The sequence below is a fragment of the Rattus norvegicus genome, chromosome 4 (genome assembly GCF_036323735.1).
Source record: "Rattus norvegicus strain BN/NHsdMcwi chromosome 4, GRCr8, whole genome shotgun sequence".
NCBI lineage: Eukaryota > Metazoa > Chordata > Mammalia > Rodentia > Muridae > Rattus > Rattus norvegicus.
Window position 1 is genome coordinate 121,926,554 of NC_086022.1, and position 23,440 is coordinate 121,949,993.

At 48.6% G+C, this 23,440-nt stretch overlaps 1 protein-coding gene across 2 annotated transcripts in view; it reads left to right on the forward strand.

The window, feature by feature from the left end:
- Copg1 (COPI coat complex subunit gamma 1) overlaps positions 1 to 23,266 on the forward strand; it is a 26,176-nt gene extending 2,910 nt beyond the window's left edge. Inside the window, exons 6-25 of one of the 2 annotated variants that reach the window (XM_008763066.4) lie at positions 1,904 to 1,979; positions 2,159 to 2,251; positions 2,572 to 2,658; positions 3,732 to 3,889; positions 3,976 to 4,109; positions 5,875 to 5,942; positions 6,106 to 6,294; positions 8,423 to 8,518; positions 12,610 to 12,853; positions 13,818 to 13,893; positions 14,461 to 14,564; positions 15,209 to 15,334; positions 15,605 to 15,673; positions 17,473 to 17,615; positions 17,874 to 18,045; positions 18,616 to 18,713; positions 19,757 to 19,895; positions 20,158 to 20,256; positions 21,272 to 21,312; positions 21,822 to 22,178. In XM_008763066.4, coding sequence (XP_008761288.2) covers positions 1,904 to 1,979; positions 2,159 to 2,251; positions 2,572 to 2,658; positions 3,732 to 3,889; positions 3,976 to 4,109; positions 5,875 to 5,942; positions 6,106 to 6,294; positions 8,423 to 8,518; positions 12,610 to 12,853; positions 13,818 to 13,893; positions 14,461 to 14,564; positions 15,209 to 15,334; positions 15,605 to 15,673; positions 17,473 to 17,615; positions 17,874 to 18,045; positions 18,616 to 18,713; positions 19,757 to 19,895; positions 20,158 to 20,256; positions 21,272 to 21,312; positions 21,822 to 21,884 — 2,275 coding nt within the window. In that variant the 3' untranslated portion in view covers positions 21,885 to 22,178. Of the gene's footprint in view, positions 1 to 1,903; positions 1,980 to 2,158; positions 2,252 to 2,571; positions 2,659 to 3,731; positions 3,890 to 3,975; positions 4,110 to 5,874; positions 5,943 to 6,105; positions 6,295 to 8,422; positions 8,519 to 12,609; positions 12,854 to 13,817; positions 13,894 to 14,460; positions 14,565 to 15,208; positions 15,335 to 15,604; positions 15,674 to 17,472; positions 17,616 to 17,873; positions 18,046 to 18,615; positions 18,714 to 19,756; positions 19,896 to 20,157; positions 20,257 to 21,271; positions 21,313 to 21,821 lie in introns of both variants that reach the window. The other variant, NM_001031822.4, reaches the window with a different exon arrangement.
- The last annotated feature ends 174 nt before the right edge of the window (positions 23,267 to 23,440 follow it).

Consider the following 23,440-nt stretch of genomic DNA (forward strand, 5'->3'; position numbering starts at 1 on the left):
AAGGAGAGGGTCCATACAGCCAGTTTCAGGTACATTGATACTTACTGGGGCTGGAGAGATGGCTCAGTGGTTAGAGCACCAGTTGCTTTCCTAGAACCCACATCAGGAGGCTTAAGAGCATCTGTTACTCCAGCTACAAAGGACTCTGATGTGTCAGAGGGCACCATACTCAGGTATACATACTCACATGCAGACAGATACTTACATTGCTAAAAATAATAAAAATAAATTTAAAAATTTTTTGGAAAGATGATACTGAATGGTCTTATCAGTCCATTGAATGGTTTTGGGAGTATATGAGCAAACAAGAAAGCCATGGTGTTGCGTGACAAAACTCTTCCTGGGGAGACAAAACACATACATTTACTCACCCCAAATAGGGAACCCGTGACAGACCAAAGTACGGGTACCACTGCGGTCTAGTTTGGTGAACCATGACTCTTTTTTTTTTTTTTTTTTTGGTTCTTTTTTTTTTTTGGAGCTGGGGACCGAACCCAGGGCCTTGCGCTTCCTAGGCAAGCGCTCTGCCACGAACCATGACTCTTGTTGGGGTTACTTACAGAAGTACGGGTGATGATTTACTTGTAGGAGCAGAAGTGACAAAGACAGCTGCATCATCAAAGCCCACCCTTAGTGTGGTGACAGCTCACCAAGCTGGGAACCTGGAGCACACTGCCCAGCCTGCAGGCAGATAGATCAGCAGGGTCCTTTCCAAGTGCCTCAGTTGATCCCAACCTCTTCCTGGCAGCTTGGCAGATTTCTCCTTCCAGGCACCTGGTCTGCTCTGAGATTCTCTGTGCAGCTTAGCTCTTGGTCTGAGAGAGACTCTCGGGTTTGTAGCTTACTCTGGTTAGAGCTGGTCAGTTTCAGGGACCCCTGGAATCTGTTTTTGAATTGTTCACCTTCCAGCTTAAGGCGCTTCCCCGCAGGGTGGAATGCTTCAGTCCTGGAGCAAACTGTTAGACAACTCCTAGCCTCTGCAGCCTCAGGATTTACCAGCAAACAACCAGGCAGCCGGGCTCTACCATGGCTTATAGCACTGTAATAGACTGAACGCAGAACAGAAGGACCCCTGGGACCTAATTCTGAGCTTGGGAATTTATTTGCCCCAGAGGCACAGAGGAGAGGGAATAAGAGGATGAGGGGGAAGGGGCAGGGCTAGTTGTCCTGGAATGGGACAAAGGACTGCCTCTGGATAGAGAGGGGGCAGACATGGCCCATAGGCAAATGGTAGTTTATAAATATAAAAGCAGAAACAGTGTTAGAATGAGGCATTTAACTTTAATTGGGAGTGTTAACTAGGTGATTGCTAGACTTTAACACTTTGATAGCTGGACCTCAGTAGTCAGCCTCATGAGGAGGAAGTGGCCAAATAAGGGAATGGGCCTTGGGGGCCAGCTTTAGGAATGTAATCAAATGGTTTTTAGCAAGGCAGAGGGAATTGGGGAGAAGGGCTGGGCCTGTCAGAGCTCACTATGCTTAGGCTGGTCAGAGTTCCTTCAGACAACAGCTTGACTTTGAACCAGAAAAGATCTCCAGAATGGTCTGGATTCAGAAGGAAAGGCCCAGGCTGAGCAATGGCAAGGGAAAAGGACAGCAGAGGAAAGCACAGCTCACCGAGAAGCTGCTCTCTTTGATGCTTACGAAGCCTTGAGCTCATGGTGATCCTCCTGCCTCTGCCTCTGCCTCCTGAGTGCTGGGACTGCAAGCGTGTGCCTCTATGCCTGGCTCTGTTTGGAGTTCTGTAAAACTCCTTGGAGCTGCTGTTTGGCTTGGAGGGATGAGCATAGAAGGGAGCAGTAGTTAGCAGACTGGTGTGGTAATCCAGGCAGGTTGTGTGGACTAGAGAAGAGGGGTGGCCTGTGACCCCTGCATGTCAACAGTACCTCCTTTTCCCCGACAGCCTGACAAAAGACATGACTGGGAAAGAGGATAATTACCGTGGTCCTGCTGTCCGTGCCCTCTGCCAGATCACTGATGTGAGTTCTTCCTCCCTCTGCCTGCTTCCCAAGCTCTCAAGCATACTCTAGGTTGTCTGCAGCTGTCTGAATCAAGTGGAGGAGCAGGGTGGGACTGTCTCAGTAGGAGCTTCTGAAAATGTTTGCTTTGCTCTGCACCCCATTGCTTCCACGTCTGAGCCTGCGTTCTCCCACCACAGAGCACCATGCTGCAGGCCGTTGAGCGCTACATGAAACAAGCGATTGTGGACAAGGTGCCCAGTGTCTCCAGCTCCGCCCTCGTGTCTTCCCTGGTACGTAGCTGGGCTGCGGCCTGTAAGGCTGGAGTAAAGGTAGAATAGAATGTCTGAGGGCATTGTCAGAGGGGAACCGGACACTCTGGGTCCATTGGGAAGAGCTGGGGTGAATGGCTTTGACCCACCCATTACACGGCAGATTGTCAGGACTAGCATCAGGCAGGATGTCTGCCAGGTGGGGAGAATGAGGGTGACAGCTGTGCTGTCTGTCCTTCCATGGTCTTGGTCTCAGGACAGTGAGGAGGGCCTGGCTGTATGTGAGAGACAGGGATGGGATAAGAAGGGCACCTTTCCTTAACAAGTTCCACTGCCCGCAGCACCTGCTGAAATGCAGCTTCGATGTGGTCAAGCGCTGGGTGAACGAGGCCCAGGAAGCGGCATCCAGTGATAACATCATGGTGCAGGTGAGAGGGATACTGAAAACAAGCACATTGTCATTGTCCACCCTCCACAAGTTCTCCTGGCCTCTGGCCAGGACAGGCTCTTATTCTTTGGTCACTGGGTGTTGGGGATGGGAACTAAGAAACAGCCAGGACAGCGCATGGGTGTTTAGGAAAGATTTTCTCACTGGGTGCTGCTGATATAACCAAGTATGTTGAAGGGTTGGGGAGAATATTTTGGAATAAGGCTGTTCTAACCCACCTGGCCCAGATAGGCCGGTGGCCATCACAGTCCAAATCATAGCTGAGCTGGTTTGAGAGATGTGGGGTTTTCATCTGAGAAACTTTCCTCTGTAACCTGAACCTGGTATACCTCCCTCTGAGCCTCACTTTCTTTGGAAAGTTGGGAGAGCAAGGGTTAAATGAGAAGACATACACCATGACGGATGGGAAAGGGAGTCTGTCCCTTTCCCTCAGTGATTGTTGTTCTCCTCACTCAGTGTGGATCATGCCTTTGGGGTCAGCAATTATGCTCTAGAATACACCTCTATGGGGCAGAGACACTTACACATGGAAAGAACATACACCTGCTGTACCTTGGCCCTCGCATGCCTTGACTAAGAATGAACAGAATGAATGGGAAGAGACCTTATAACTTATATTTCCAAAAGTGGTCTCCCTGGGCTTCTAGACCTCCAAAGCCAGCTTTGTCACAGTGGGACAAGCAGGCCAAGTCCTCTGGGTTGGAAGGGTTTGTGTCCTCTGTCCACAGGACCATGTTCAGATCTTGCTCTAGGTGTCTGCTGTAGCTCTTTCTGTTCTGGTGTCTTCTCCCACATAGTCAGGATACCTGCAGGGTCCTTGCCAAAACTCTGGTGCAAGCAAGAGCATCATGTGTGTGGCGTATTAAGCACTCCATTGGAGCTGGTTACACAGAGTGCTTGGGGAACTTGATTCAGCCCCTCTGCGTGGTGTGAGTGCTATGCTTTCCTTAAACAAGAAGGGCAAAGCTAGAGAGACAAGGTGCCCTTCCCCGGGCTGCACAGCCGCAGACCTGGCCCTATGTGTCTGTTTCCCATGCTGCCTCTGTCCTGTAGTACCATGCCCTGGGACTTCTGTACCATGTGCGGAAGAATGACCGCCTGGCTGTGAGTAAGATGATCAGTAAGTTCACCCGGCACGGCCTGAAGTCCCCCTTCGCCTACTGCATGATGATCCGAGTGGCCAGCAAGCAACTAGAAGAAGAAGACGGAAGGTGAGAATGCTGGTCTCTTCCCAGCTAGTGGTGCCTTCTGCATTGCTGGACTATCCCCAGCGTCTTGTTGCTATGTTCTTTTGTAGCCGTGACAGCCCGCTGTTTGACTTCATTGAGAGCTGCCTGCGTAACAAGCATGAGATGGTGGTGTATGAAGCTGCCTCAGCCATTGTCAACCTGCCAGGCTGCAGTGCCAAAGAGCTGGCTCCTGCCGTGTCAGGTCTCCACAACATCCCTTTCCCTGCTGCATAGTTTGCCTGCTGGGCACAGGCCCTGAGCCAGAGGTCTTCAGCTAGGCCGTGATGTAGGGCTGTCACAGGTGTTGCTCTTAAGGAGGGCTGCTTTTAGTTGCATCTCTGCTGGTGAGGCAGGAGTGTGGTCCATACTAACACTGCTAGGTCAGTTGGCTCCAGAGGAGTGGTGGGGTGGGGCCCATGACCTGTGAAGCTCAGTGTGCTTGCTCATGGGATGGCACTGGAGCTAACAGCTGGACTCACCGGAAATGCTCTGAGCAGGCAGGAAAGCCCCTGTCCTCTGACCTCCCTCTCCAGGCCTCACCTCCCTTCTGAAACACGAAGGACCCTCTTGGCTGTAGGTGGTAAAGGTGAGATCTGCACAAGCTACTCAGCCCAGAGTGACACACAAGTATGGATGCAGTCCATGTGTCACTAAAGAGAACCCAACAATTTTTCAGGTCTAGCCGTCAGTGCAGTGCCCTGTTTCCCTGCTGGCGTTGGGATAAGAGTAGAGAATATGCACCTGGGGGTTGAAAGGCTGAGGAGCTGGTGCAGAGCAGTAACTGTTGAAAGTTCGAAAAGGGTCTACATGGGGTTCCAAGAGTAAGAGAGAGGGATGAATATCTAACTCAGGACCAGCCCAGGGGCAAAGGAGATGAGCGAAGAGTTGTAATGATTGGACTGTTTTTCTAGAGGTCCCTACAAGTGGTGATACCAAACTGGTAGACAGATGGGTTCCATTGTGGAAGTAGTTTCCCTTCCTCCTTGGGGCTAAACAGTCCTGTGCATTCACTCACTGACTAGGGACTAACGTACTCCAGTGATAGCCCCTTATCTCCAGAAAATGAAAGACATGATGAAGTAGAAGCTTTAAAAGATACATCATCCTATTTTAAGAAAATGTTAGTTCCAGTAAATAAATAACAAGAGAGTAAAAGCCAAGCGATAAGGAAAGGGATTCAGATATTCCAGAATACAGTCCCATTCAAGATATACTTGACATAGACTTGAGCTGGGAGCTTAGTGAGGCAGCCTGAGGGAATAGTGTGGTCCCTGATATAGGCGTCATCTCTCTTTTTTTTTTTTTTTTTTTTTTTTTACGATTTTTTATATATACAGTGTTCTGCCTGCATGCTAGAAGAGGGCATCAGATCCCATTACAGATGGTTGTGAGCCACCATGTGGTTGCTGGGAATTGAACTCGACCTCTGGAAGAGCAGTCAGTGCTCTTAACCACTGAGCCATCTCTCCAGCCTAGAACACTGTTGCAGAGAGAAATAGACGTGCTCCGTGAGGAAAGACTTAGCTCCCTAGCCTGGTGCTGAGGTACGTTCCTGTGAACACGGAATGAGAGGTGGCTGAGTGTCTGGGCTGCAGATGTGGACAACCGTGGCTTAACCCTGCTTCTGTTGGGCAGCTGCCATTGGAAGTCACTTGAGGTACTTGAAAGTCACCTCAAGGTTCCTTAGGAGTTCAGAGAATCAGACAGGCAGGCAGGGCACCCACGCAGTGAGGGCCTAGCACGTGAGAGGTGCTTACTATATGACACCCATTGATGGGGCCCTCAGTGACAAGATTTGGGACAAGGCAGTACTGCTGGCCTCTACAAAGCAAAAGGCTCATGTGTGACTAGCCTGAGAGTTTATTCACCTTTGGTCCCATGCTGTTCCCTGGGGACCCCAGGTATTCCACTCACATTCCATTGCCTGCATCAGGGGCAGCCTGACACATGTGTCTGCCTCCCTGCAGTGCTCCAGCTTTTCTGTAGCTCTCCCAAGGCTGCTCTTCGCTATGCTGCTGTGCGCACTCTCAATAAGGTAAGAGTTGAGGGGAGGGGAGGGAGGTGGGCTGGTCTAGCTCCTGTCTCCTTCCTCCGAATGGACTGGGAAGTGGGTGGACATGGTCCTCAAAGGACCTCTGGCCAGGCCTACCCCATAGGTGAAATGACAGAATTGGGTACTATCTGTCCTTCCTCTGCAGGTGGCCATGAAGCACCCATCAGCCGTGACTGCCTGCAATCTAGATCTGGAAAACCTGGTCACAGACTCGAACCGTAGCATCGCCACTTTGGCCATCACCACACTCCTCAAGACAGGGAGCGAGAGCAGCATTGACCGCCTTATGAAGCAGATTTCTTCCTTCATGTCGGAGATCTCAGATGAGTTCAAGGTACCCAGTTACCCTCACAGCCTGAGACCCCAAGACGAGGGAGATGATGTGAGCTCGTTGTCCATGCTGTGGAGCGTCCAGTCCTGCCTCCTGGTCTTTGACCCTCTGTCCCTTTGAACCTTGAGAACAGTACCTTTTAGGCCAGGGGGAGGGTTGATGGTTATTATTTATTCGTTCTTGCAGTTTTTATTGAGTTCTTGCTGTCCCTTCTACAGTTTCAGAAGGGGGCAGCAGTGGATGGGCAGACAGACGCCTTCTGTTGGGAGAGTAAGCTTTAGCAAATGAGCAGACACGCAAGCGAGCAGGAGCCTGAGATGCAGGGGGGAGCTGGCCCTGCAGTAGCAGCTGCTGCGGGGGAAGGCAGTGTGAGCCAGGGAGAGAGGGCTGGAGCAGGGATTGGGAAAGTACCAAGGAGACGGCCAGCTGGGCATCGGGTGCTTCAGGGAAAGTAAACGTGATGGCGTCAGAACCGGCTGGGGCTGTTTGCTGACTTACAACTCATGATAAAGTTTACTTGTAAAAAAGTCGTTTGGAAAGGCAGCGGTTTGGAACTTATTTTTTTCTGTTTTTCAAATCAAGACAGGATCTCCCTATGTAGCTCATGCTGAACTTGAACTCAACATTCTCCTGCTTCAGCTCCTTCACTGCTAACTGGGATTACTGATGTGTATTGCCCTGCCTGGCTTTTGTTGTCCTTTTTCTTGTTTTGGTTTTTCTAAATTGGCCGACTTAGAACTCAACAGAATACAGAATAGAGTCAACCCCTTGGAGCAATCCGCCTCCTGTCTCCCAAAGGCCAGGATTATAGATGCGCGCCCCTGTATTTGGCTTGTTCTTTCTTTCTTTCTTTTTCTTTTTTTTAATGACAGGGTTACACTTTGTAGCCCTGACTGTCCTGGAACTCACTCTGTTGACTAGGCTGGTCTCAAAATCACAGAGATCCACAAGCCTCTGCCTCCTGAGTGCTGGGATTAAAGGTGTATACCACCACAACCCGACATACTTTTTAAACCTTTTTTTTTCTTTTCTTTTTTTCGGAGCTGGGGACTGAACCCAGGGCCTTGTGCTTGCTAGGCAAGCGCTCTACCACTGTGCTAATCCCCAACCCCACTTTTTAAATTTTACTTTAAAATAATTCACAGGAGCTTGCAAATACATATATACATACATACATACATACATACATACATACATACATACATACATACATACAATGGTCCTGGGCATTTCTCTCAACTCCAGTGCCCACATCCTGCATAGTTATAGTATAGTGTAAATGAAGAACCAGCGATTGTACAATCAAGAGAGCTTACTTTGATTTCATTGGTTACGAGATGCATGTGTGATGCCTTTCAGAATTGCTGCCACAGTCAGCCTTAGTGTCACTAGACAGCACTCAAGCACTCCCTTCCCAGCCCCTCACCCCTGGTTCTTGGCAGTCGCCAATCTACTCTTATTTGCATAGTAGATTACTTCATTATTATATAAATGGGGTCATAAAACGTGTCTGCAGAGTTTCTGTCAGAGCAGATAATGGTAGGAACAATTTTTAGTTCAGCAGGATAAATAGTAGAGTATGGATTGTACAAACTGGGCAGAAATGCACTCTGCCTGTGTTATATGAATTCATATGTTATATGAATGGTGACGTGGTAAGATTTGCATATGAGAATAACCCTCTGGGCAGTGGGGGACGAGTCTGAAAAGACTTGGATCTCAGAAGATGAACTGGCTTAGGAGCCTGCAAGAGGGGTGATGTGAGAGCCACAGGAGGACTTGAACCAGTTAAAGATAAGAGAGGATAGGGCAGAGGGAAGAAGTAAGAATGCTTAAGAGACTTCAGGAAGAGAGCGGAATGGAATGTCAGGTGAAAACAGGAAAGGCAGGGGAGAAGCAGGCCAGACAGAGCTTGGAGACGGAGACACTTGTGCTACTGAGACTGCCATGTTTCCCCTGCCTTAGGTGGGCTCAGGACCTGTGCTCCAGTATGGAGAAGTGTTCCTCCTAGCTTCATCCTCTTACGTTGGGTCCAGGGCATGTCTTGCCTAAGGAGGGACTCTGTGGCATTTAGGGAGCAAGTTCCCAGGACTGTCAGGGACTGCCACTCATGCAGGTCTCTCTCTCTCAGGTGGTGGTTGTCCAGGCCATCAGCGCCCTGTGCCAGAAGTATCCCCGAAAGCATGCTGTGCTCATGAACTTCCTGTTCACCATGCTACGGGAAGAGGTAAGGGCAGGCCCACTGGGATCCTGCAAATTCTGTTGGTGCAGAGTGACCTGTCTGCCAAAAACTGTCTTGTGGAGCTAAGCTCAGAACACTGTTAAACGGCCTGAGGCACTTTAGACTCCGCGCATGGATGAGGCAACAGCAGCAGCCGTCATAATTGCAGTGGTGATGTGTGACTCATCAGCATGGCAACAGGTCCAGCAGGTGCCCTGAGGCAGTGCCTATGCAGAATGAGGGGCGTGGCTTCTATTAGGAAGTCTGGCATAGGAGGCTGCAGTGCCAGTCAGGAACTCTTGGAAAATGAACTGAAAATACACATGGGTTCTAGGTTTTGTTGATTTTTTTTTTGTTTTGTTTTGTGGCAGGGTCTCTATGTAGATCTGGCTGTCCAGGAACTTACTATATAGACCAGGCTAGCCTTGAACTGGCAGAGATCCACTTGCCTCTGCCTCCAGAATTCATATCCATCAATAAGAAATAAACTTCTACTGGGCATAGCAGTGCCTGCCTTTAGTCCCAGCACTCTGGAGGATTACTAAACAAACCTAATAACTTGATTTTAATCTCTGGATTCCGTGGTGGAAGGAGAGAATCAACTACTAAAAGTTGACCTCCTCTCCATGCTTGTGACATGAGATGTATAGCCCTGTATTCACACACATTTATTAAACATACACACAAAATGATAATAAGTGTGTGAGTTTTTGTGTGTGTTATTTTTTTTTTTCTTAAAGGACTGGAGAAAGAGTTTAGGGGTACATACTATTCTTACAAAGAACCAAACTTTGGATTCATATTTAGTAGTGAATAACTCGAGCTTCAGGGAATTCGATACTGTTTCCTGGCCTCTCTGAGTACCTGTACTTAGGTGTACTTATGTGCACATAGTCACACACACACACACACACACACACACACACACACACACACACATTTAAAAAAAGAGCGAAAGGGGCTGGAGAGATGGCTCAGCGGTTAAGAGCACCCGACTGCTCTTCCAGAGGTCATGAGTTCAATTCCCAGCAACCACATGGTGGCTCACAACCATCTGTAAAGAGATCCGATACCCTTTTCTGGTGTATCTGAAGACAGCTACAGTGTACTTATATATATAATAAATAAATAAATCTTTAAAAAAAAAAAAAGAGCGAAAGGAAAAAGGATTCTGGGAGCCTTAGGTGTAGCTCAGTTGGTCGAATGCTTCCGGCACTGTATAAGCTGATACATACCTTACATACCTGCACTTCCTGTGCCTGTATTGTACATCCTCAATTGAGAAGTAGAAACAAGGTTCAGAGCTCAAGGTTATCCTCGGCTACATAGTGATTTTAAGGTTAGCCTGGGATATGCTAGACCCATCTTAAGAAAACAAACTGGAGCATGAGGCTTAGTGTGACTCGAGTGAGTGACCTGCCTCCCGGGTTATTCTGAACAAGCAGAACACTGTGGTGTCTGCGCTCAGGCGCCTCTGGCCCTAAAGCACATGTTCCTCTCACTGAAAAAGCCCAAGCTTTGTCTCACTGAGGGGCTCCGGCACTCAGACTTGAGAACTTGCCTTGCCCTGCCGACATCTGTCATGCAGTCAGGATGTGGCTGTCTCTAGCATTTGAGGGTTTGTAGCCTGGGACCTTATTCATTGCGGTCACACACCAAACACACAGCACCTTTTTCTCTTCCCTTGAGATTAGTTCTCCCTATGAGCTCCTGGCTGGCCTTGAATTTAGGATTGCCCTGCCTCTGTATCTTCAGTGCTGGAATTACAGGCATGCGCCATGCCTGGCCCAGATCCTACCTTATTTGTTCTTCAGAATAGCCTGTAAGGCAGGCACATGAATTATGAGTCCCTTAAAGGTGAAGTGCAGGGCCAGAGAGATGGTAAAAAGGAACTTGCCACCAGGGCCCCTGGTCCCTGAATCTGCAAGCAGAAAGAGGAGAGAGCTGACTGACGAGTCGTGCTCTGGCATCACATGCTCTGGTGCATGGTCATGAGCACCCGTGGGCTGGATGCCGTCCTCAGCAGCAGCCCAGCCAGCCCACTCCTGTGCTGTCACAGTCTAAAATCAAAGTTGGATGGAAAGAATGCCAGGGGTCAAATCCGGGCCTGTTCCACAGACCTGTACTCTACTGTAATCTGGGACCTTTTTCTTTTAAGATTTAATTTTCTTTCTATATGGGGATGTGGGGGTGTATGCGTGTGAGATGAAATTACAGGTGTGCCAGCTATGTCTAGCTCATCAAAACTTTCTAGTTTTTAAGGTTTTTGAGGTTTTTTTTATTTAAGTATGTGAGTACACTGGTACACTGTAGCTGTCTTCAGACACCAGAAGAGGGCATCGGATCCCATTACAGGTGGTTGTGAGCCACCATGTGGTTGCTGGGAATTGAACTCAGGACCTTTGGAAGAGCAGTCTGTATGTTTAACTCTTGAGCCATCTCTCCAGCCCTCACTTTTTAAGTTTTTAAAAAATTTTTATTTTGTGTTTTGATGTGTGCGCGCGCGTGTGTGTGTGTGTGTGTGTGTGTGTGTGTGTGTGTGCAGTGTCTGTGCAGGGTAGAGTGGGTGTTAGGTCCACTGGAGCTAGAGTCACTGGCATCTGTGAGTTGCCAGATGGAGGTGCTGGAGACTGAACTGCAGTCCTCTGGAAGAATGGCTGGTGCTCTTAACCACTAACTTGTCTCTCCAGCCCCCTTAAATGTTTTTCATTTGGATTTGTTTATTATATTTTATGTGTGAATGTTTTGGCTGCGTGTATGTGCACCATTTGCATACTTAGTGCCCTCAGAGGTCAGAGGGTGTGAGATCCCATGGAGCTGGAGTTATGGATAGTTGTGAGTCAGCCTGTGGGTGTTGGGAATCAAACCAGAGTCCTCTTTAGAACAAGAGCTTTTAACCACCAAGCCTCTCCTCCCCAACCTTTTAGTTTTTAGCAAAGACTCTGTACCTGTTACACACTGTCTCCCCATCTGCCTCTCCAGCCTCTCGCCCACAGTTCTACTCTATGTTTATGATCTGACTGCTGCAGTTACCTCAGTTGAGGAGAATCACGAGGTGTTCTTCTTTTTCTGTCTCCTCTATTTTGCTTATATCCTCAGGTTTCCTCTGTATCATAGCTTGTATCAGAATTTTCTGCTTTTTCAATGTTGAATAAATATTCCTTTAAAGAACAGACTACATTTGGGGACCAAGGTGCTGTCAGTCTTGTGACGGGTGCTTCTGCAATCTGTTCTGTTGCTGAAACCCAGAAATGGAGTTACTGGATCAGATAATTCTGTCCTTGGTGTTGTGAGGAACCACCATATTGTTTTCCCAGCCTTGCGTGCCACTCATCCTAGTTTTTCATGTCTCGGTGTCTGTGTGGAGAAAGATCTCACATAACCGGACTCTCTGTTTTGAGTGAGTGAGTCTGTTAGGTACATAGCAAACAGGAGTGATGGAAGACAGCAGTAGAACCTAAGAGCACACACAGCATCCCACAGGAGTGAGCGGGAAGCCTGGGGGAGAAGGAGACCCTTGTTGACAGACTGCTAGGTGAGACTTCCATTGGCCATTCCCACCACGTGTGCTTTTACACTGTGAGATAAGCTTTGGGAAGGTTCCTGGGAGTGATTTGCTTAGCTGTCTTCAGGGATACAGTGTTATTACTTATGTGATTTACTCTTCGGGCCCCAAAGGCGCCGTTTGCACTCTTGGACTGTATTGCTGTTGCTCTTATCAAGGGCAAATGACAAGCATCCCTGGACAAGGGGTCTTAGAAGATAAAACATGCTTGGGTCTGAGGCCAGGGTTAAGGAGCAGCCCTTCCCCCAGAGCCACCTTGCAAGGCACATGACAGTTCACTATGTAAAGTACCTTGCACTAGGCAGAAGAAATGGGATCTAAAATGTTTGCATTAATCTTTCTCCTTTTAGCATTAGGAGGCCCCAGTGAGCTGCCGGGCCACGCCTGTTGGTTTTATCCTACAAAGAGACAGAACCCTCGGCTCCTGCTTCCAGACTGTCCGTGGAGCATTGTCTCTGGGCCTGGCTAGATTCAGGAACTCAGCTGGTCTCCAGAGACCATGAGCTCTGCTCAGCTAGACCTTTCTCTCCAGGGTGGCTTTGAGTACAAGCGTGCCATCGTGGACTGCATCATCAGCATCATTGAGGAGAACTCAGAGAGCAAGGAGACAGGGTTGTCACACCTGTGCGAGTTCATCGAGGACTGCGAGTTCACTGTGCTGGCCACCCGCATCCTGCACCTGTTGGGCCAGGAGGGGCCCAAGACCAACAACCCCTCCAAGTACATTCGCTTTATCTACAACCGTGTGGTCTTGGAGCACGAAGAGGTTCGGGCAGGTAGGTTCGAGCTGGGGTGATCCTGGCCTCTTAGTTTCTTTTTGCAGTGAATTTGCCAGTGAAGGGACTGAAGCTCCCAGGAGGACGAGCATCCTGGGGACATGGCCTCATGAGCTGTTCTTTACATTGTCAGGAGTTTAGATGCCAACTGGATAAAAGATTTTCTACAATTTACTTTTTAAAAATTTCACTGTATATTTGTACATAGAGTTGTTTTTTGTTTTATGATTTATGAGATAGGGTCTCGTTCTTTCTATAGCCAAGCTGACTCACACTTGAACTCCTACTACTTCAGCCTTCTATGTACTGGGATCCTAAGTACCATTGTTCCTGGCCCTTTTTTAAAAAACTGGAGAGAGAACACACACCACAAAGTTAATCTTTTTTTATAAGTCCGTGATCTATCAGTCTACCATCTTGTTTTTAATTTCATCCTATTTTTCCTTTTTCCTTCTATGCCCCTTCTAGGCAATTTTTTTTCCTTTTGGCAGTTAATCAGTAAGTGATGGTTGACTCTCCCATGTTTTACTCTCAGGCTTAGCTACAAATGGAGCTGCTCAGAAGTAGCTGACAGGGGTTGGGGATTTAGCTCAGTGGTAGAGCGCTTGCCTAGGAAGCACAAGGCCCTGGGTTCGGTCCCCAGCTCCGAAAAAAAGAACCAAAAAAAAAAAGAAAGTAGCTGACAGCGTTGATCACGTTTTTTAGCCTTAATCATTAGAAAGTAGCCCCTAGTGCCTTAGAACAGGAGCCGCTAGTGTGTTACCCCTTTCTCCAGTGACTGGAAGAGGAACGTGAGGCCCGGGTAGCACCAAGATCCACTAGAGTTGCACAGAATCTGCTCTGTGATTGTATTAGCGGTGCCACCCACTTCTGCATGGTTCCCACCCCGAGCACTGGTGGGCGCCCTCAGCACTCTGGCGGGCGGCCGAGGGCGGCGGGTGAGGCATCTTTACCTTGGAACTAGGTGCAGTGAGTGCTCTGGCCAAGTTTGGAGCCCAGAACGAAGAGATGCTGCCCAGCATCTTGGTGTTGCTGAAGAGGTGAGTGTCAGCCCAGACGCCCCAGTGTGTAGCAGCGCTCCCCTGGGTCCAGTCCAGCTTTTATTCAAATGTATTCATTGAGGCAGGATTTCTCTATATCGCCCTGGCCTTCTGGAACTTGCTATGTAGACCATGATGGCCTCAGACTCACAGAGTTCCACCTACCTCTGACTCCCAAATGCTGGAATCAAAGGTGTGAGCCACCACATCCAACAAAGATTTAATTACGTGTATCTTATTTGTGTGGGTGTGGTGCCTGCATGTGTATTTGTGTACTGTGTGGTGCGTAGTACCTGCTGAGTCCAGAAGTTATCTCCTCTGAGCTCAAGGGTCCCTCTGTATTTTGTGGTTTGGTTTGCCTTATGGTGCTGAGTGAGATCTTTACCAGGGAGCTGTCTACCGCTGAACTGCGTCAGCCCTTGTGTTTTATACTGTCATTCAAGACCCATCACCCTTGCACTGAGCTTTAAGAGCTCTGCATTGCCCTGCCATCCCCATGCAGTCCTGCACGGTCCCTCTGACACCCTGGCTCGGCTCAGTCAGGAGTACCTTGTGTCCCGGCTGCAGGTGTGTGATGGACGACGACAATGAAGTGAGAGACAGAGCCACCTTCTATCTGAACGTTCTAGAGCAGAAGCAGAAGGCTCTCAATGCAGGTTACATCCTAAACGGTAAGTCCCTGGCCACCAGGACCTTCCTGGGGCTTTTGGCCCTTCCTGTGGCCTTAGAGTAGGTGTGCCGTCCCTGGGCCAAGATACCCCCAAGACTACTCATGATTCTCTGGACTAATATAGTAGTCTCTTGGATTGATATAACCTCAGAAGACCCAGGGTCACATGGCTTAAACCAGTCAATGGAAGTAGCCAAGTAAACTAAAGTGCTCCCTGTTACTCCAGTTTGAACCCAGGACTAGCACATGCTTGGCAACTCTCCACCACCATGCTGTATCCTCAGTCCAAGACTTCCGTTGTTGTTTTGAGGTGGTATCTCATTAATATAGCTTAAGCTTACCTGGAATTTATGACCATTCGCTCAGCTTAATATCCAGAGTGCAAAACACTCAGTAATAAAAACCTTTAAGCTTGGTATGTTGGCTTATGCCTTCGTACCAGCCTTAAACTTACTTCGTGTCTACTTACCTGCCAACCCTGTGGAAGGGAAGAAGAGGATAGGGAGTAAAGCCCAGAGGTTCCATGACTGTGTCAGCATCAGCGCATCTCACAGTCACAGTAGGGGTCCCCAGCCTCTGTCCTCCCTATGCATGCCATGCCTCTCTGTCGTGCCAGCTAGGCAGAATGTCTCTTACTGTCTTTAGGTCTGACCGTGTCCATCCCTGGACTGGAGAAAGCCCTACAGCAGTATACACTAGAACCATCAGAAAAGCCATTTGACCTCAAGTCTGTGCCTCTGGCCACCACACCTATGACAGAGCAGAGACCAGGTAAGGCCCTGCTTATTCCCAAGGCCCATCTGTTTCCCTTGACTGTAGAGTGGACAAGGACAGGCTGGTGAACTGCAAAGAGGGAGTAGCCCTTGCCACCTTGCCTCAGGCAGCAGGGACAGCCATGCTGACAGCTTGCTCTTTTCCTTGCATGCTTCTCTCTCAGGAGAGTTGGCATTTACAACATCTAAGTAATAAGACGGGCTCAGCAGCACCATGCTGCCTGTGACTGACTGAGGGTTACCACACCAGGTATGTTTGCTCTTGCAGAAAGCACCTCCACTGCAGCAGTCAAACAGCCAGAGAAGGTGGCAGCCACACGGCAGGAGATATTCCAGGGTGAGTAATGTCGGTATGGTCAGTAGTCGTGTGGCTTCAGAGCCTGCCAACTGCTGATCACGCATGCCTCAGTGGTAGATGCTGGCGTGCATGCTTGACGCCCTGCATTTCAGCCTAGCACCAAGGAGGTTTAAAAGGAGCAGGGACTTTAGGTTCCTCCTGAGCCAGGTGGTAGAGAACACCAGGGCTTCTTCACGTTTGACTCTGAGTGCTCATGGCCTGGGTTCAGAATGTCTGATGGAGCTTAGCTGGCATCAGAGACACTGTGCTGTGCTTTTGGTTCTCGTGTGTCCAGTCTGTGTTGCCTTCTAAGCTTTGTCTGCATTAAAACACTATATTTGAAACTTAAAGACTAGTGCCGAGGAGCTTGAGCTCAGCCCGTCTCTAAGCCTTGTTTTATATCTGTTCCTATTGCTGCTGTGACAGTTCCTCAGGCCGTGACTAACATAGCTGGCCAGTGACCACCAGGGAGAAATCTTGCCTAAATCAGGAAAGAGAGCATTGTCTGAAGCTGTTAGAGGCGGACATCTTTTACAGACACCTGACTTGTGGCTCTTCAACTGTATTCTGCTTTTGGCCTTTAGAATACCAGAGTTAGCCTGGTTCAGTCATGGTGACCCTGGGCTAGGACCTGGCATCATGCATAGTAAGGAGTCTTATCCACAGGCCACACTAAAGTTTTCCAAAAAAGACTTATTATTTATTTATTTACTTACTTATTTTTTGGTGCTACAATTTAACCTGGGGCCTCAGGCAGTGCAAGTCCTCCAGCACTGAGCTATAGCCCTTGTTGTTTTCGTTATGCTGAGACATCTGGTGTAGCTGTCTTCAGACACATCAGAAGAGGTCAGAAGAGGGCATCAGATCCCATTACAGATGGTTGTGAGCCACCATGTGGTTGCTGGGATTTGAACTCGGGACCTCTGGAAGAGCAGTCAGTGCTCTTAACCACTGAGCCATCTTTCCAGCCCATGCTGGGAGGACATCTTAATGAAGCACACAAGTAGCCTTGAATTGACTTTGTACCTTGAATTGGATCCTCTTGCTGTGGCCTCCTGAGTAGCTGGGGTTAAAAGTCTGCGCCACCATGTCTGGTGTTTCTGCACATTCCAAAGTAGCTCTTCATTGTGCATAATAGCACTCACTCGTGATCTCAAGACTCAGCAAGCTGAGGCAGAAGGATCACAAGATGGAGGGTAGCCTGGATGACAGAGTTAGGCCCTCCAGAGAAGAACAAGTAGCTCATCGTTCAGCTCTCTTCACTGGCCAGTGCACAGGGTGGATTTGTTCTTCCCCCGAGGCTGTGTTTCAAAGGCAGTACCTCACCCGTGCAGTCTTTTCTTAATTTCCACCGTCTTTTAAGAAACCTTGCTAGGGCAGCTCAGTGCACATGCTGCTCCTTCAAAGGACCCATACTCAGCTTCTAATACCTGTGCCAGACGGCTGACAGCCGTCCCCTCCAGTCTTGACAGAGGAGACAGACAGATAGACAGATAGATAGAGAGATAGAGAGAGTCAGTAATGAACTAAAGGTGAGGCTCTTCAGATGGATTAGGCCGTCCATCTGGTTTCCCACTTGGTGAATTGCTTCAGACGTCTTGCATAAGACACTGTGGGATGTACAGCTTGAACCGGAGCCTCGTGAGATGTATCGTGCTGATGGAGAGTGAGCAGCCAGTTGGACATGCTCATGTCTTCCTCTTGGGGAGGGTATGGGACCTGAGGGTTTTTTTACTAGTAACCAACACAAATTGGTTTGGAGATCCAGAAACCAAGTAAATATGGCCTGTGGCTTTCAGAGCAGTTAGCAGCGGTGCCAGAGTTCCAGGGGCTAGGGCCCCTCTTCAAGTCCTCTCCTGAGCCGGTGGCCCTCACCGAGTCAGAGACCGAGTATGTCATCCGTTGCACCAAACACACCTTCTCTGACCACTTGGTGTTCCAGGTAAGCAGAGCAGCCTGAAAGCCAACGGGTGCCCATGCCCAGGAGCAATCCCAGGTCTGATGAGCCCTGTAGGGCTTGCCATAGCGTTGGCTGGGGCCATAACTCGATATGTGTCTCACCCCTCCTCGTCCAGAACTTCTGTAGCCTATGAATGTTCAACCAGATAGAGGCCTGGGGTGGGGGCCTGGGGTGGGGGTTACGGGGATATCCTGACTCTTCCCATATAGCAGCATCTGAACCCTACTCCACCTTCTCCAGTTTGACTGCACAAACACCCTCAATGACCAGACTCTGGAGAATGTCACAGTGCAAATGGAACCCACTGAGGCATATGAAGTGCTCTCTTATGTGCCTGTGCGAAGCTTGCCCTACAACCAGCCTGGGACCTGCTACACACTAGTGGCTCTGCCCAAGGAAGACCCCACAGCTGGTGAGCTCTCTGTAGATACCATTCATCCTTCATGGGAATCCATGCATTAAAGATTGCACAGAAACTCTTTGATTTAGGGATAAGAATTCCAAGTTCTTTTCATATATGATCTTCTTTCTCACAGCAACTCTATGAGGATAAGTACTCCCTATTCGTGTTCATAGTTGAGGAAGCTGAGGCTCAGTTAGGTGGGCTGTGTTTAGAATCAAGGTCTGTTTGGTCTGCAGACAAGTAAGTACTATTTTACTATAGCATAGCATTCTTCAAAGACAGGCACAACCAACCAGACAGCTCAGATTCTCCAGTGATATGTCACCTGCTTTCGTTTTCCACCATGGACCGTGTCCTGCAGCTGTGGCATGCTTGGTCTCAGCCACACTGCATTGTCTGTTTCGTTGGTCCTTCCTTTGGGTCTGTGACTTGACCTTCCTGTTCAATAAGATGGTGCCTTCTTTGCCCAGCATGCTGGGGTCGATAGCATGTTAGGCATGATTAATGCTCCCTGAAGGGCAGGTCATGGTCACCTGACCAGGAAGGAGCTTGTCCTCATCCACCCCTTCTTCCCCACAGTGGCATGCACATTCAGCTGTGTGATGAAGTTCACTGTTAAGGACTGTGACCCCAACACTGGAGAAATCGATGAAGAAGGCTATGAGGATGAGTATGTGGTAAGAGGATTGTGTCTGGGACTGAGGCTATGGTTCAGCGGTTAAGGGGACGCAAGTTCAATTCCTAGCACCCACATACTAATGAACTGTCTGGAACTTCAGTTTTAGGGGATCTGATGCCCTTTTCAGGTCTCTGCAAGCACTGTATGATTGTGGCTCACAGACATGTACAGTTTTTTTTTTTTTTTTTTTTTTTTTTTGTGGACTGGGGAGGTTTTGAGACAGGATTTTTCTGTGTAACAGAACCCTGGCTGTCCTGGACTCACTTTGAAGACCTGGCTGGCCCTAAACTCACAGATCTGCCTGCCTTTGCCTCCCATGTTCTGGTATTAAAGGCATGTACTACCATGCCCAGCACATTTCTGACTATTTTCTTAGGATAATTCCTAAGGAAAGTAAGATTTTAAGACTTGAATTGCTCTTGTAATGTTGCTTTCTAGGTAACTGGGCCTCTTTGCTGTGCTGGGCCACAGTTCCTTAGTCACTAGCATGCATCGGACATTCACACTTGTGTAGTATAAGGACCAAAGGAGAAAATGGCCGTTCCAGAGCTGGAAAGAGCAGGGTTGGGAACTGCCGTAAGACCTCTCCTCCTGGGACCTATAGCTGGGGTGCTCCTTTCACTGCAGAGGTGGCTGTATGCACTGCAAAGTCCTGCAAGAACAGGTTTCTGTGAAGAACTGTTGGAAGAATGAACAAAGGAGCTGTTGTGTGGACACTGTCTTTCCAGGCAGAGTGGGAGGTTTATGTCAAGTTCACAGCTGAGATGACAATAGGATTCCGTCTATGTTGGGCCTAGAGGACACAGCTGAAGTACAGAATCTGCTGGAGAAATGATTGTTGCCAGTTGAGCCAGTGCCACTTTCATTGAGTGCTGTGGGCTTGCTCTGTGTCCTGAAGGCCACCATGTCCCCCATGGTGGCAGATACCTGCTAAGTGACCTGCAGGAAGGAAGGGCTAAGGAGATGAGTTCAGAGCAGAGGCCTGGGAATGTGGGACAGGAAGTCCCTCCCTAAAGTCTGACTGTACCTCCATTTCTCCAGCTGGAGGATCTAGAAGTTACTGTAGCTGATCACATCCAGAAAGTCATGAAAGTGAACTTTGAAGCAGCCTGGGATGAGGTGGGAGATGAGTTTGAGAAGGAGGAAACATTCACCCTGTCTACTATCAAAACACTTGAAGGTAAAATGCTGGTGACATCATCTATGGCTATACCTTAGCTGGCCAGTGTACCTCCCCGTTTTCCACCAAGATTCCAGGGCCATAAGGAATACCTAGGTTTGCACTGACTGGTTCTGTGTCGGGTGTGTGTGTGTGTGTGTGTGTGTGTGTGTGTGTGTGTGTGTATTTAATGTGTTAGGCCCAGACTTTGACTAGCACCCTACAAACACGCACAAATAATCATACACCTATGACTTAATATGGCCGGGATTTCTCCCTGCAGAGGCTGTGGGCAATATTGTGAAGTTTTTGGGAATGCATCCTTGTGAAAGGTCAGACAAAGTGCCAGAAAACAAGAACACTCACACGCTGCTGCTAGCTGGTAAGAAACGTCTGTGGCTGGAGGAACTTTACGGTGGGAATGCCACTGGGTTCCCCCACAGGAACGCCTGAGTGTTCTAATAGTCCTGGCAAGCCCTTGTCCTTTATCCTATGGGATTGGCTGCCGAGGGTGTGGCATGATGGCTCAGCATTCCTCTGTGGTGCTGGTCATCTGAAAGCAGCAGGTCTGTGATCGAATGCTGGGGATCCAAGTACCATTTCCCGAGTCCCCGATACAGTTTTAATGTAGTTTTTCCCGTTTCGAATGAAGTTAAGTGTCTTCTCTTCATATTTCTTTTTCAGTGACTTGTCCGATATTCCTTTAAGTATCGACTTTATTGGCTTTGTTGTTTTTGTTTGTTTGTTTTCTTAGTAAGAAGAGTGGGTGTGGGGCCTGGCCTGTAACTCACTCTGTAATTTCAGCGTTTGAGAGACAGAGACAGGAACTTCTGTGTAAGTTAAAGCCAAAGGCTACATATTGAGTCTCCAAAAAAAAAACCTAAGCAAAGCCAAATGAAATTCTCAGCACCGACATGACAGTTGACAACTGTCTGTAATTCCAGTTGCCCCAGATCCGACACTTTCATACGCACATATATGCATGCAAAACACCAACACACAAAACTTTTCAAAAAAAAAAAGTTAAAAAAAGGAAGGAATGGCTGTCCACATTTCATATTGGAACCTTCCCAACACACACAACATTAAATGGTGCATATAATGAACACTAACTGCTCTCCTCCTCACTGTCGGAGCACCTGCACCCACTCTCTTCCCTAGAGTATTTTCATGCCACTTACTTTGTAATTCATATGTAAATACTTGCTATCCTGTGTCTAGCTCCAGAATGGCCTTAGCCTAGACATTTGTGGAAATGGAGCTGAGAGTGAAACTCAGTGATTGAGGCTAGGCAGATTTCTGCAGCAGAATCTTCAAGTATATCCCAAGATTCCTTGAACTTGTAATTCTCCTGCCTCAGCCTTCTGTAAGCCACCACACCTTTTATCCTTCTCCAGTGCTGATGATCAGACCCGGGGCCTCTTTCCTCCCAGGCAAGGCAAGCAAGCAATCTATCATTGAGACACACCCAACCTTGAATGGGTTTTTGTGTGTGTGTGGGTGGTGGTGGTAGTTATTTTGGGGGTTGGGGGCAGGGTGTGTTTACAAACAGGGTTGGGAAGGTGTTCTGCTTCAGTGGGTGCCCACAGCTCACCATCACCAGGCTCACTTCTCTGGCCTTGATGAAGCAACTCAGTCCCTCGGGCCTGGCAAACACCTGCTTTGTGGTTTTCTTATTAGGGCCTGCCCCTCATCAGCACTCTCGGGTTCAGCCACTGTGAGCCTCTACTGTGAGGTATAAGCCTTACATACCGAGCGTTCAATGAGCCTGGCAGGGGCTCAGGTGATCTAAGTTACTGATATATACAGTGATTCCTAGTTGCTGTGCCACTCGGTCTGCAAGGGTTCCAGAGCTCAGCAGGGAGGCCTTGATCAGTTGCTGCACGTGTCGCTCTCTGCATAGCTTCCTTCAGCCTCCCAAAGCTCTGTCTGCCTCCTCTCTTCTAGGAGTGTTCCGGGGTGGTCATGACATCCTTGTGCGTTCCCGGCTTCTGCTTTTGGACACAGTGACAATGCAGGTGACAGCCAGAAGCTCAGAGGAGCTGCCAGTAGATATCATCTTGGCGTCTGTGGGCTAAAGTTCCGGCCTAAGCCCTACTGTCTTGCCCAACACTACGCTGATGCCACTTCTTCCCTGTGAAGCCGGTGGAAACCCTTCCCCAGACCTCTGTTTGGAAACAATCAAGAATCAATACAGATTTTTTTTTAAATTCCATCCTATCATTCAGGAATGCTAGGGTAGATTTTGTCACCTTGCCTTCAAGGAGACGTCACAAATGAATAAAATGTTCAGATTTTCTCGAATACTGATACCCAAAGAAGCCGTCTCATCCGTATAGTAAGACAGCATGTATTTCTCGAGTAATAGCTGCTTCTGCAGGCTCGCGCTTAGGGCCGTCACTTTTCCTGGAGGCCTCCTTCACCAAATGGAGTAGTGCAGTTCTCCTGGGGACTGTGTCAGTGCCAAGCTTAGGATGGGTCTAAAGGCTAGCCGAGTGACAATAGCTGGCAGGTCTGATAAGCCATTCATCCTCGGGCATTTATAGATGGATGGGTCTCCAAAGGGCTAAGGTCCTTCACCTGGGTGTTACCTGATCAGCTCTGGATTAGAGGGTGTCATGGCTTTCTGCTCTGGGTCTGTGAGTGGGAAGAACAGTATCTGCATTCCCTTTGGGAATCCTATGGTATGTCTCAGTGCTTGGGCTTTAAACTCAAATCAGGTGGTTTTAAACTGTTGGAAACACCTCAAGGACTGGACCCCTGATGGGGCTTCTGAGATGGGTCAGCAGGTAAAGGTACCTACCAAGATGGACTACCCACTCGGTAGGAGAGAACCGGTTTTCAGTAGTTGCCCCCTGACCTCGTGCACACCTGTATACTGTATGCCCATGCACATACACAGGTACGCGTTAGAACAGGGGACTGACCCCGGAGGCCGATTCCCATAACCTGAAGAGATGAGGCTACGCTTGAGCATAGTTAAGCTGTCTTTGCTAAGGCCCATTTCATGATTTATGGTCCTGGCTCCTCCATGTGCTTGGTCATGCCTGCTGTGTTGAACTAAGTCACGTGATATTAAATTTCCTAACAGGATATAAAGAGTCAGATTTTTCATTTGGGGAGTTTTCTCAGGTAGGTGACCTGAAGGCTGCTCCCTAAAGACATTTCTCTGCCCCCCACCTTCCATCCCTCTCCTGGGGTTTGGAACAGCTGCTCTTGCCTGGCCTCTCTCCCTCGTTCCTCTTTACAGGAAAAAGCCTGTCTGTCCTTCAAGGCCACATCCTGCTTAGACCTTCATGATTGTATTCTTTCTGCCTAATACCCCCCACTCTACTCCCAGGCCTGGTCATAGCCTGGAAGCCATTCCATTCAAATAAACTTCACTAAAAAAACTGAGTGTCAACCTCCTTTTGTGAAGATTACTGCCAGCTCTTGTTTTCTTTAAGGGTGTATGTACACCCCACACACAGATGTTAAAGAGGAAACAAGGTGGGGCTTCCTGACCCTTAGAGGGTTCTTGGTGGATAGCTAGAAAGTCTCAATTCTGGTGGCCTTACACATTTCCT